This window comes from Hypanus sabinus, chromosome 25 (assembly GCF_030144855.1).
Source record: "Hypanus sabinus isolate sHypSab1 chromosome 25, sHypSab1.hap1, whole genome shotgun sequence".
Classification (NCBI taxonomy): domain Eukaryota; kingdom Metazoa; phylum Chordata; class Chondrichthyes; order Myliobatiformes; family Dasyatidae; genus Hypanus; species Hypanus sabinus.
In genome coordinates this window covers 2,295,240-2,308,975 of record NC_082730.1, presented here as the reverse complement: position 1 = coordinate 2,308,975, position 13,736 = coordinate 2,295,240, and the positions used below count along the sequence as shown (strand labels likewise).

The window sequence follows — 13,736 nt, the reverse complement described above, 5'->3', positions numbered from 1 at the left end:
TGAACCCTCGCAAGATGGCAGGTCCTGATGGAGTACCTGGTGAGGCTCTGAAAACCTGTGCCAACCCACTGGCTGGAGTATTCAAACACATTTTCAATCTCCCACTGCTACAATCGAAAGTTCCCACTTGCTTCAAAAGGGCAACAATTGTACCAGTGCCCAAGAAGAGTAGCGTGAGCTGCCTCAGCAACTGTCGTCCAGTTGTGCTCACATCTACAGTGATGAAATGCTTTGAGAGTTTGGTCACGGTCAGATTCAACACCTGTCTCACGAAGGACATGGACCCACTGCAATTTGCCTATCGCCACAATAGGTCTACGGCAGATACAATCTCAATTGCTTTCCACAGAGCCTTGAATCTCCTGGACAATGCAATTACCTACATCAGGATGTTGTTTAATGACCTTAGCTACGTGTCTAACACCATCATTTCCACAGTACTGATTGAAAAGCTACAGAACCTGGGCCTCTGTACCTCCCTCTGCAACCGGATCCTTGACTTCCTAACTGGAAAACCACAATCTGTGCAGATTGGAAACAACATCTCCACCTCGCTGACAATTAACACTGGTTTTCCACAGAGATGTGGGCTTTGTCCACTTCTGTACTCTCTCCATCCCATGACATTGTAGCTCGGCACAGATCAAACAGCATCTGCAAATTTGCAGTTGATACAACCATTGTTGGCAAAATTTCAGATGGTGGTGACGAGAGTGAATACAGGAGTGAAATAAATCAGTTAGTTGAGTGGTGTCGCAGTAACAACCTTGCAGTCAATGTCAGAAAGTCCAAAGAGCTGATTGTCGACTTCAGAAAGGGTAAGACGAAGGAACACAAACCAATCCTCAAAGAGGGATCAGAAGTGGAGAGAGTGAGCAGTTTCAAGTTCCTGGGTGTCAATATCACTGAGGACCTAACCTGGTCCCAACATATCGATACAGCTATAAAGAAGGCAAGACAGTGACTATACTTCATTAGGAGTTTGAAAAGATTTGGTTTGTCAACTAAAACTCTCAGAAACTTACAAATGCACCACAGAGAGCATTCTGGCTGGCTGCATCTCCGTCTGGTATGGGGGGTGGCAGGGGTGGGTGGTGGGGCTACCACACAAGATCAAAATGATTGCAGAAATTTGTAAAATTGGTCAGTTCCATCATGGGTACCACTCATTTTCAAGGAGTGGTACCCTAGGAAGGTGGGCATCCATCATTAAGGATCCCCACCACCCAGGACATGCCCTCTTCATACTGTTACCATCAGGAAGGAGATACAGAAGCCTGAAGGCACACAGTCAGTGATTCAGGAACAGCTTCTTCCCATCTGCCATCCGATTCCTAAATACACATTGAACCCGTGAACACTACCTCACTACTTTTTTATTTCTGTTACCTTGCACTACTTATTTTAACTTAACTATTTAACAGACATGCATATATTTAATGTTACTCAGTTTTTCTCTATATTTATCATGTGTTACCATGTACTGCCGCTGTAAAGTTAACGTATTTCAAGACATACATATGCCAGTGCTGTTAAATCTGATTCTAGTTCTGACTGTATTGAAATGGCAGGGCCTTAGCCTGAGAGTGAAGGAAGACACGAGGTTTGACCAATGTAAGTGCTGGGCTGAATGGGAAATGTTGGGTTCATTCCAAATCGCGGCTGTGAGGCCCGGACCCAAGGGTGTATGTAAACAGCAGTACCCTGTCCAAGAGTGAGGATGATTGGATGATTTCCCTGCCGGCCAGATTGTAAAGGTCAGGGTGTCAGGGCCAAAGGTAAGGTACAGGCCAGTGTTCACCACACGGCACAGTGAGATTTACTCATCTCTGCGCTGAACTGAGGCCGCGGCCCACAACTAACAGGCTCCTGGATCAGCTTCCGTGATGCCCGGCTTCGTGGCTGTGGACTCACTTTCAGGATCCTCAGTTCTGAATGTTATTTGCTTACTTTTATTGTTCACTCGATTTCTTTTTCTTTACTGCACATTAGGTGTTTGTTTGATTGTCTTTTCTTAATGGTTTCTATTGGGGTTTCTTTGTTTCGTGGCTGCCTGTAAGGAGACAAACCTAAAGGATGCATATAAGAAAAATACTTTGATAATAAATGTATTTTGAACTTTAACCTACTAACTGGCAGACCTTGGGCTGTGGTACATTTGTTCAGGTTGGAAACAGGCAACAAGAGGGAGTAAAGAAAACATTTTGACATCATGATGAATTACTGTAGGAGTGAGTCAGTTGTGAGTTGTTAAGGTTGTTATGGCCGGGGTTGGTAGTGGGGATAAGCTCCCACTACCTATGAAATTCTCCCAATGGTGTGTGTCTCAACAACCAAGTCCAGCTCCTGACCCTCACGTGTGGCTTAGCTACAAAGCTCCATGGAACCGTTTCTACTGACAGGAAGAGGGGTAAAGGTGGGTTACTACAGCGGGTTAAACCAGTGGCTTCGGGCAGATGGAGAAAGAAAACTCTGATCTCAGACCTCCACGGCTTTACAACTATACCCACTCATGGGGTAGGCTTCAGGGAAAAACGTGGAGCTGGAGTCCCTAAGGCAGTTGAGTTTAATGTCTGGTAACCCCAGTGATGCTGCTGGTGCCAAACTCTTTCGGTCTCTGTTGTTCCTTTGGGTTTATCAGATGCGTGGAGAGGGGGAGCTTGTTACATGGGCAACAGCTTGTTCTCCATATCGTACTGCCCAGGCTTGTATATCTGGACAGCTAGGATGCAACATCCACAGTCAACCCTGACCAATGGAGGCCTCTGAGTCAGGAACCATATTGCTGTGTGTGAGTGTGCTGTTGTGTCTGTGTACTGTGTCACTCACTGGGACACTATATTCAGTGTAATGAATACACAGGGTCTCACTCAGCACAGCACAGCATGAAGGCTGAGGAATAAACACCTTGCTGAGCTCAGACCTCAGTCTGGGGAATTAACAAGCAGTGTCCTGGGAAACAGATGGGATAACTGTGATCCCTGAACACGACAGACCAGGCCTTTGACCTGGGGATAGAGTGTGTAACTGTGACCCACAGATACAGACTGTCCAGCCCATTCACACCAGGTCCATTCTCCCTGTGTGCTGAGCTCCCTCAGTCTCAGACACATGAGATTCTCCATTGTTGGTTCGATCCCTCCCGGCTCCTGACTCAGCCTCGGTGGATGTGGCGGGTGTATCCTCCAGACTCACTACACTGGGACCGTGAGCCCAGCCCCAGCCACGGGTAGTCAGTGGGGTTCAGTAAACAGAGAAACACACAGGATCTGCCCTCACCCATCCATTAGGGCTGTTTCAGGAACTGGTGAAACCCGGGCCCCTCTGCAGTGTCTCACTCACCGTACACTTCCAGTCGCACTGTTGAGTTGTTTTCAGCTCCTGAACCTGTTGTAAATATCACCTCATAATCACCGGAGTCCTCTCTCCGTAGATCATGGATTTCCAGACTGAAGTTCCCGAGATGAAGAGTTATCCGTCGCTTGTACTCCTTGGTACCGAAGTAGGTAACGTTCCTCTTTGAGTACTTCACTATCGTGTTTCTGGTTGATACCCGATTCCAATCAACATCAGCAATGTCCGGTCTGACTGGGATCCCAGGAGGTAAGGAGACCGACTGTCCCTGAGTTCCGTTCACAGTGGTCGGGGAAGCCCCAGTCCCAGCTGAGGAGACAAGAGGAGACAGTCAGCAGATGAGCTCAGTGACTGGAGGAGGAATCAGAGCTGTGAGAATCACAGATAAAGCAACAGGCCATTTGGCCCATCGTCTGTCTCCCAGCCCTGTGAGAGCTGGCCCACAGATCCTACATCACACAGTGAGCCCGTGGGAGTGGGGAACTGAGTGAAGACCCTCTGCAACTGGCCCTGAGGGAGAAAGTTACAGCCTGCAGCCATGTTGGGGGGGAGGGGAGGGGAGTTGGAAAGACGGGGTCTTTGAAAGCAGTCCCGAAAACCCATTTCAGCTCAGCTCAGCTCAGAGCCCGAGCCATTGCCAGTGTCTCCTCTTTCTCTTTCCTATTCGATCCTCCCCTCCTCTCCCCACCCTGCTCAGATCCCACATCAGACTCCACACTATATCCTTCCCCACCCAGGGAATCTGCCCCTTGTTGTCCCTGATACCCTCTTCACAACCAACTCTGGAGCTGTGTGTGTGATCAGCACATTTAGCAACTGCGCCCCACTCCACTGTGTCAGCTGACTCCCAGCCCCCACCCTGGAACACACCAGGCGCAGAATCTGCCCAACCAAGAAAGGACTGGCTTTTGCCCGCTGACCCCAATCAAAGTTTCAAAGCTCATTTATTATCAACTTTTGTTTGCAGAATACAACCCTGAGATCCATCTTCTCACAGACAGCCACGAAACAAAGAAACATCGTGGAACCCGTTCAAAGAAAGCATCAAACACCCAATGCACCAAAAAAAGAACAAATCGTACAAACGGTAAAAAATGAGTGAATAAACATTGAACCACTGAGTCCTTGAAACGGACTGTTCAGTTTAGTTCAGTTCAGTTCAATTTAGCACTGTGTTGTTCATTGACTGCAGGCCGCAGAGCCGGTCCACCCAAATCAAAATCACTCAAAATAGCAATAAAAAGAGTAACCAGAAACAAACATACCATGAACTACAGAGTCCAACCCACAAACTGTGCCGATTAAACCTTGCCCAAGGTCTAAGCCTCTGGCAGGAGAGGGAGAGAGAGAGAGTGCAGTCACACACAGGCTAACAGGGATGATCACTCACTCTCATTGATCTGAACCTTCCTCAACGCTTTAATCGGTGAGTTGGTTGAGAACTGGAGCCGATCATGGGTTCGTGCTCTGCCATTAGGCCGCACATTCTATTCTCAAACATGCCAAATTCCCTCAGAGACAGCAAAAGCACCAGATCACTCAGTCGGCCCAAAACACATTATCATACAGTAATTACAGGCTCCAATCACACACAGATCAGTAGTGGATGCATATTTAAAAGAAGGAGAAGAAGTAGACGATCTTCCATCCCTCACACCTGGGATCTGACTCCCCCTCCTCGGAGCACTGGCACTGGTCTATCTGGTGACTTTACTTCCTTTCAACCAGGGAACACTTTCGACATGTGAATCACACGTACCTTCTTTGGTCTCTGTTCATGTTTGGATTTGGGACACAGTCAGTGGCCGTGTTCTGAAATCTGTTCCCATTTTCACATGTTTCTCATAACATTGAAGGACACCATTTGGTCCACCAAGTCTGTGTGATTTTATCAATCCCATTCCCTGTCATTTCCCTCTATTGTAACCTCTCACACAAACCCAGTAACATCCCCCGATAAAATAGGCCAAAGTCAACATGGTTTCCTTGAAGGAAAGTCTTTCCTGGTGACTCTGCTACTAAACAAGACAGATTTCCATGGTAGTAGCATGGATAGAAGACTGACTGACTGGCAGAAGGCAAAGAGTGGGGAATAAATGGGTGCTTTACTGGTTGGCTGCCGTTGTCTACTGGTATTCCACAGGGGTCAGTGTTGGGTTCATTACTTTTCCAGTTATGTGTTCACAATCTGGATGACAGAATTGATGGCTTTGTGGCCAAGTTTGTAAATGATGTTTCAAGATAGCAGTGAGCTGAGATTTATGGGGAAGTCGTGGCTTGTTTTGGGTTTTAGGAACAGGGATGCAGGGGAATTAGGGGGCTTGGAGGAGAGGCCAGATTCTTAAGTCTCTGCTGTATGATTGAAGGACAGCGACACAGAAAGGGGACAACTGCGAGCCAGGCTGACTGTCGGACCAGCAGACCGACTTGGACAATGGATGATAGTTCTCGCAAGGTCGCCAAGCGGTTGGCAGGTTTCAGAGATGGAGTTCTGTGTCAGTAGGGGGAATGGCAACCAATGACTCCTGAGTCTGCAAATCAGTAAGACCGGAGTTCAAGGCCTAGTATTCAGGGTCCTGTCATCGTTGAGCCCAGAGTTCAGTGAACAGTGGGCCTTGTGGTCAATGCTGAGGATCGAGGCCTAATAGTCAAATTACAGAACTAGGGGCCGGTCATCTGGTCCCAGATCTATGAGTCTTTGGGGTAATCTGCATGTCCCGATCTGAGACTACTGGGATAATCAGAGGACCAATGTCTGCAAGTCTGGATCCAGATCGAGTCCATGGATAATCTGCACGTTTGGATTCAGATCGAGTCCATGGGGTAATCTGCATGTCTGGATCCAGATCGAGTCCATGGGGTAATCTGCAAGTCTGGATCCAGATCGAGTCCATGGATAATCTGCACGTCTGGATCCAGATCGAGTCCATGGGGTAATCTGCATGTCTGGATCCAGATCGAGTCTATGGGGTAATCTGCAAGTCTGGATCCAGATCGAGTCCATGGGATAATCTGCAAATCTGGATCCAGATCGAGTCCATGGATAATCTGCAAGTCTGGATCCAGATCGAGTACATGGGGTAATCTGCAAGTCTGGATCCAGATCGAGTCCATGGGTAATCTGCAAATCTGGATCCAGATCGAGTCCATGGGTAATCTGCAAATCTGGATCCAGATCGAGTCCATGGGTAATCTGCAAATCTGGATCCAGATCGTGTCCATGGGTAATCTGCAAATCTGGATCCAGATCGAGTCCATGGATAATCTGCAAATCTGGATCCAGATCGTGTCCATGGGTAATCTGCAAATCTGGATCCAGATCAAGTCCATGGGTAATCTGCAAGTCTGGATCCAGATCGAGTCCATGGGTAATCTGCAAGTCTGGATCCAGATCGAGTCCATGGGTAATCTGCATGTCTGGATCCAGATCGAGTCCATGGGTAATCTGCATGTCTGGATCCAGATCGAGTCCATGGGTAATCTGCATGTCTGGATCCAGATCAAGTCCATGGGTAATCTGCAAATCTGGATCCAGATCGAGTCCATGGGATAATCTGCAAATCTGGATCCAGATCGAGTCCATGGATAATCTGCATGTCTGGATCCAGATAGAGTCCATGGGTAATCTGCAAATCTGGATCCAGATCGAGTCCATGGGGTAATCGGCAAGTCTGGATCCAGATCGAGTCCATGGGTAATCTGCATCTCTGGATCGAGATCGAGTCCATGGGGTAATCTGCAAATCTGGATCCAGATCGAGTCCATGGGTAATCTGCATGTCTGGATCCAGATCGAGTCCATGGGTAATCTGCATCTCTGGATCGAGATCGAGTCCATGGGGTAATCTGCATGTCTGGATCCAGATCGAGTCCATGTGTAATCTGCAAGTCTGGATCCAGATCGAGTCCATGGGTAATCTGCATCTCTGGATCGAGATCAAGTCCATGGGGTAATCTGCAAATCTGGATCCAGATCGAGTCCATGGGTAATCTGCATGTCTGGATCCAGATCGAGTCCATGGGTAATCTGCATCTCTGGATCGAGATCGAGTCCATGGGGTAATCTGCAAGTCTGGATCCAGATCGAGTCCATGGGTAATCTGCAAGTCTGGATCCAGATCGAGTCCTTGGGGTAATCTGCAAGTCTGGATCCAGATCGAGTCCATGGGTAATCTGCATGTTTGGATCCAGATCGAGTCCATGGGGTAATCTGCAAGTCTGGATCCAGATCGAGTCCACGGGTAATCTGCAAGTCTGGATCCAGATCGAGTCCACTGTAGGCTGGAGGCTGAAGAATATGGACCGTCTTGATCAGAATCAGAATCAGGTTTATTATCATCGGCATATTTTGTGAAATCTGTTGTTTTGCAGCAGCAGTACATTGCAATACAGATTGTAATTTTGAAAAATTATAAATTACAATCAGAAATGTATTTAACATTAACTTACAGTAAGTAAGTAGAGCAAAAAAGAAAACAGAGAAGAGAAAAAAATACTGAGGTTGTGTTCACGGGGTAATTGTCCATTCAGAAATCTGATGGTGGAGGGAATGAAGCTGTTCCTGAGGGTTTGAGTGGTGTCTTCAGGCTCCTGGACCTCCTCCCTGAAGTCAATGAGAAGAGGCATGTCCTGGGTGACAGGATTCCCAATGAAGGAGTCCTTGTGTATATTTAAAGTGGAGATTGACAGGTTCTTAGTGAGTAAGGATGTCAAAGTTTACAGGGAGAAGGCAGGACAAAGGGGTTGGAGGGAAAGTAAATCAGCCATGATGGAATCAGCAACTTCATAGGCTGAATGACCTAATTCTGTTCCTATGTCTTATGATCATATGCATCCCTTTGCTCCTTTGATGAGAAACACAACACGGACAAACAGGAAATTGTAACCAGTGGTGGGAAATTCATGAGGAAGTCTCCTAGGGCATCCAACAGTACAGCACAGGAACAGGCACTGCAGCCCACCATATCTGTGCCAATTTTAATTCATCCCATCTGCTTGCACATGTTCTACAGTGTATCAGCCTCTACCCCATTGATCCATGTGTCTGTCTAAATGTCCCTTCAATGTTACTATCATGTCTGCTTCCACCACATCACCTGGCTGCACGTTGAGGAGCCCACCACACTGGCCTTGTGACTTCTCTTTAAGCTTTCTCCCCATTACCTTAAAGCTCTGCTGTCAGGTGTTTGACATTTCCACCATGGGTAAAGGACAGTCCACTCAACCCATACCTCTCATAATATTAAATACTGTTGTCAGGCCTTCTTTCAGCCTCTGTCACTTCAGAGAAAGCAGCCCAGCTTTGTCCAAACTCTTTTCATAGATCATATTTTCTAATCCAGGCAACAGCCTGACAAACCTCTTCTACACCCTCCCCAGAGCCTCCACATCCTTCCTGTAATGCAGCGACCAGAACTGCACTCAATACTCCAGATTTGGCTCAAACAAAGTTTTAATTAGCTGCATCATGACTTCTCAGTTTTCACACCCAGCAGCTGAACAGAGAAAATGAGCAGTGAGTTGTTTAGAGGAGATTATGAATATAACTGGGGCCTCTTCTTGGAAGGTTCAACCTGTACAAAAAGGACGGGTTACATCTGAACCCAAAGGGGTCCAATACCCGAGCAGGCGGGTTTAATAGAGTTGTTAGGGAGGGTTTAAACTAATTTGGCAGGGACATGGGAACTGGAGTGATAGGGCTGAGGAAGGGGAAAACAGAAATAAATCAAAAGATAGCGTGCAACAGAGATGATAGCAAGAACAGGCAGGAGATGAGGCCTAATCACAGCCAGTGTGATGAGTTACAGGGCAATAGAATGGTGGTGCAGTTAAAACAAAAAGCAACAAATAATCGACTGAGAGTGTTGTACTTGAATGCACACAGCATAAGAAATAAAATGGATGATCTTGAAATTCAGCTACAGATTAACAAGTATGACATTGTGACCATCTCTGAAACTTGGCTAAAGGATGGCTGCCATTGGGAGCTGAACGTTAAAGGATATACGTTGTATTGGAAAGGTAGGTTAGTAGGGGTGCTGTGGCCCTGTGTATAAGTATTATTAAGTCATTAGAAAGGAATGACATAGGATCGGAAGGTGTAGAGTCTCTATGGATTGAGTTAAGAAATGGCAAAGGTAAAAGGAGCCTAATGGCAGTTGTATACACAGCCAGGATGTGGATTACAAATTACAGCAGGAGATTGAAAAGGCATGTCAGAAGGGCAACGTCTTGATAATCGTTGGGTATTTTAACATGAAAGTGGATTAGGAAAACCAGGCCAGTACCGGACCTCAAGAGAGAAAATTTGTAGAATGCCTAAGAGATGGCTTTTTAGAACAGCTTGTTGTTGAGCCCACTAGGGGATTGGCTGTGCTGTATTGGGTGTTGTGCAATGATCCAGAGGTGATATGAGAGCTTAAGGTTAAGGAACCCTTAGGGAACTATGATCACAAAATGATCAAATTCACTTTTAAATTTGTTAAGGAGAAACTAAATTCCAATGTGTCGATATGTCAGTGGAATAAAGGAGATTACAATGGCATTACAGGGGAACTCACCAAGGTTGACAGGAAGGGGACACTAGCAGGATGGACAACTGAGCAGCAATGGCTGGAGTTTCTGTGAAAAATGAGGGAAGTGCAAGACAGATAGATTCCAAATAAGAAGACATTTTCGAATGGAAGAAGGACACTACCGTGGCTGACAAGTGAAGTCAGAGCCAAAGTAAAAGCAAAAGAAAAGGCATACAAGGAAGCCAGGGCTAGTGGGAAGATAGAGGATTGGGAAACATTTTAAAACTTGCAGAAGGAAATTAAGAAGGACATTAGGAAGGAAAAGATGAATTATGAAAGAAAGCTGGTGACTAATATCCAAGAAGATACTAAAAGGCTTATTAAGTGTATAAAGGGTAAAAGAGAGTTGAGGGTAGATATAGGACCAATAGAAAATGACACTGGAGATACTGTAATGAGAGAAGCAGAGATGGCAGAGGAACTGAATGTGTATTTTGCATCAGTCTTCACAGTGGAAGACACCTGCAGCATACTGGACATTCAAGAGTGGCAGGGAAGTGAAGTTTCTGCAGTGAAAATTACGACTGAGAAGGTGATCAGGAAGCTTAATGGTCTGAGGGTGGATAAATCTCTGGACATGATAAAATGCACCATCAGGTTCTGAAGGAAGTAGCTGGCAAGGTTGCAAAGGCATTAACAATGATCTTTCCAGGATCGCTGGATTCTGGCATTGTACTGGATAACTGGGAAATTGCAAATGTTACTCCAGTATTTAAGAAGGGTAGGAAGCAACAGAAATGAAACAATAGACCAGTTATCCTGACAACAGTGGTTGGGAAGTTGTTGGAATCGATTGTTAGGGATGAGATTATGGTGTACCTGGAGGCACATGACAAGATAGGCCAAAACCAGCACCGTTTCCTGAAAGGAAAATCCTGCCTGACAAACCTACTGCAATTTTAAGGAAATTACAAGCAGAGTAGACAAAGGAGATGCAGTGGATCTGGTGTACTTGGATTTTCAGAAGGCCTTTGACAAGGTGCCACACATGAGGCTGCTTTGCAAGATAGGAGCCTGTGGAATTACAGGGAATTACTAGCATAGGTGGAGCATTGGTTGATCAACAGAAAACAAACAGTGGGAATAAAGAGATCCTATTCTGACTGGCTGCTGGTTACCAGTGGAGTTCCACAGCGGTTGGTGTTGGGACCGCTGCTCTTTATGATATATGTCAGGGATTTGGACTATAGGATTAATGGATTTGTGGCTAGATTTGCCGGTGATGCAAAGATAGGAGGAGGAGGGGCTCCTTATTTTAGAAAGGATAGACTGACATCGGAGAGGGTTCAGAGAAGACTCACAAGAATTATTCCAGGAATGAAAGGGTTACCATATGAGGAATGTCTGGCAGCTCTTTGCTGTATTCCCTGGAGTTCAGGAGAATGAGGGGGGATCTCATAGAAACATTATGAATGTTAAAAGGCCTGAACAGATTAGATATGGCAAAGTTATTTCCCATGGAGTCTAGGACAAGAGGGCACAACTTCAGGATTAAAGGACATCCATTTAGAACAGAGATGCGGAGAAATGACTTTAGTCAGAGGGTGGTAAATCTGTGGAATTTGTTGCCATGAGCGGTTGTGGAGACCAAGTCATTGGGTGCATTTAATGCAGAGATAGATATGTTCTAATTAGCCAGGGAATCAAAGGGTATGGGGAGAAGGCAGAGGAGTGGGGGAGAGCAGAAGAATTGGATCAGCACAAGATGGAATGGTGGAGCAGACTCGATGGGCTGAATGGCCTACTTCTGCTCCTATATCTTATGATCTTATGGTGTAACAGTTGAGGGTAGGACAGTGGATATTGTTTACATGGACCATGGAAAAGCATTTGACAAAATTTCTCATGGCCAGCTGCTCCAGGCAGTTTCATCAGAGACAAAGGGCCAGAGTCAGGGTGTCCAACTAATGTTGCCTGCTAACTCATTTCTGCCCCTGTCTTCCCCCCCTCCCATGCCTCTTCCAACCATCCCTCCAATCCACCCAACATCCTTGTCATGTTCCTTTCCCACAAAACGTCTCTGCAGCTGGTCCCAGCTCCTGAGTTTGGAAGGGTCCTGGCCCACTCTCCCGTACTTCTGCATCCCTTCCACACGGTTGAGCAGCTGGTCCAGAATTAGCAACGGGTTGGCTCTGTAGTTATTCAATGTAGATTTGAAATGCAAAAAATGGTCAGATGAATCCCATGAAAAGAGCAGAGAAATATGTCTCCAAATTCAGGGAGCACAAGACATAGAAAGAACAGACGAAGGATAATAGTGATTACCTCTGTGCTTAAAAAAAATTGGTGCCAGGATTCCCCAAAGGGTAATTTTCAGGCTGAGTCAGTGGTGAGGAGGGCCAAAGTAATGTGAGAATTCATTTCTAGAGGACTAGAATAGAAAAGCAAGGATGTAATACTGCAGCTTTATGAGGAACTGGTGAGGCCTCACTAGGAGAATTGTGAACAACTTCCAACTGGTGCCGCTTACAGCAGCCATGTTGTGAGCTCCGATCCAACTGTACAGTATAACGTTGATTTCTGCAATTTCCTTCGCATTTCATGTTCAAGTAGCTAATAGTCACATCAGATACAATAGACTGACCCTCCTGAACATCAGGAAGATGGCATTTACCCACCATGTAACTGATGCACCATCAATAACTCTTGGAAATGGGAGGTGAATGATAGGCTTTTATTAGCAGCAAAATGGAGCACAGCATCTCGGAGACTGAGGGAGGAACAGTGCCTCCAATCGCCTTTATACAGGGGTCTGTGGGAGGAGCCACAGGAGCAGTCAGCTGAGGGACGTGTCCAGACAGGTATACATAGTTTACCACATTCACCCCCCCCCCTCTTTGTTTTAAAAGAGAGTCCCCACGGTGCAAAGTTTCTTGCAAGCATATTTACAGGTTAAGTCTATCAGGCAGTCGAGTCTGTCGCTGCGATCTACGTAGCACCGGTGGTGATTGCACCCGTGACGGTGGTGATTGTACCGGTGACAGTGGTTGTGCTGGCTCTGGCCTAACTGGAGGTGTCAGCCCATTATGTGTCAGTAATCCCTCATGCGTGTGCGAGGCACCCGGTATGGGAGTGTTGTGAGGAGTCTGTATAGGGCTTGGTGTGCGCGGTGTCTCTTGAGTATATACATCGCTGGGTACGGGGTTCATAGTCACCGTGGAGTGTTCAGGGTAGGGGTCTAGTGCTCCTGCGGGCGCCAGGTCGCGGACGGAGACCGTGTCCTCCTGCCCGTCAGGTAAGACCACGTAAGCATACTGGGGGTTCACATGAAGTAAGTGAACCCTCTTGACCAGTGGGGAGTATTTATTGCTCCTCGCATGTTTCCGGAGCAGCACTGGCCCTGGGGACATCAGCCAAGCCGGTAGGGTGGTCCCAGTGGCAGACTTCCTGGGAAAAGAAAAGAGTCACTCATGAGGGGTGGCATTGCTGAACAGGGAGCGGATGGAGTGGAGTGCCTCGGGGAGGACCTCCTGCCAGTGAGAGACTGGCAATCCCTTTGTCCTAAGGGCTAAGAGTGTGGCCTTCCACACCGTGGCATTCTCCCTCTCCACCTGTCCATTGCCCCGGGTATTATAGTTTATGGTCCTACTAGTCGCAATACCACTAGCCAGCAGGTACTGGCGCAGCTTGTCACTCATAAGGGAGGACCCTCTATCAATATAGATATAGAAGGATATCCGAACAGAGTGAAGAGCTGGCGCAGGGCTTTTACGACGGACGTGGCAGTAGTATCGGGGCAGGGGATGGCAAAGGGGAAACACGAGTACTCGTCGATTATGTTGAGAAAGTAGACATTGCAGTCAATGGA

At 46.8% G+C, this 13,736-nt stretch overlaps 1 protein-coding gene across 1 annotated transcript in view; it reads right to left on the bottom strand.

The window, feature by feature from the left end:
* LOC132380865 (uncharacterized) overlaps positions 1-13,736 on the bottom strand; it is a 51,835-nt gene that overhangs the window by 29,913 nt on the left and 8,186 nt on the right. The window contains exon 2 of the mRNA XM_059949784.1: positions 3,343-3,663. Coding sequence (XP_059805767.1) covers positions 3,343-3,663 — 321 coding nt within the window. The remainder of the gene's footprint in view (positions 1-3,342; positions 3,664-13,736) is intronic.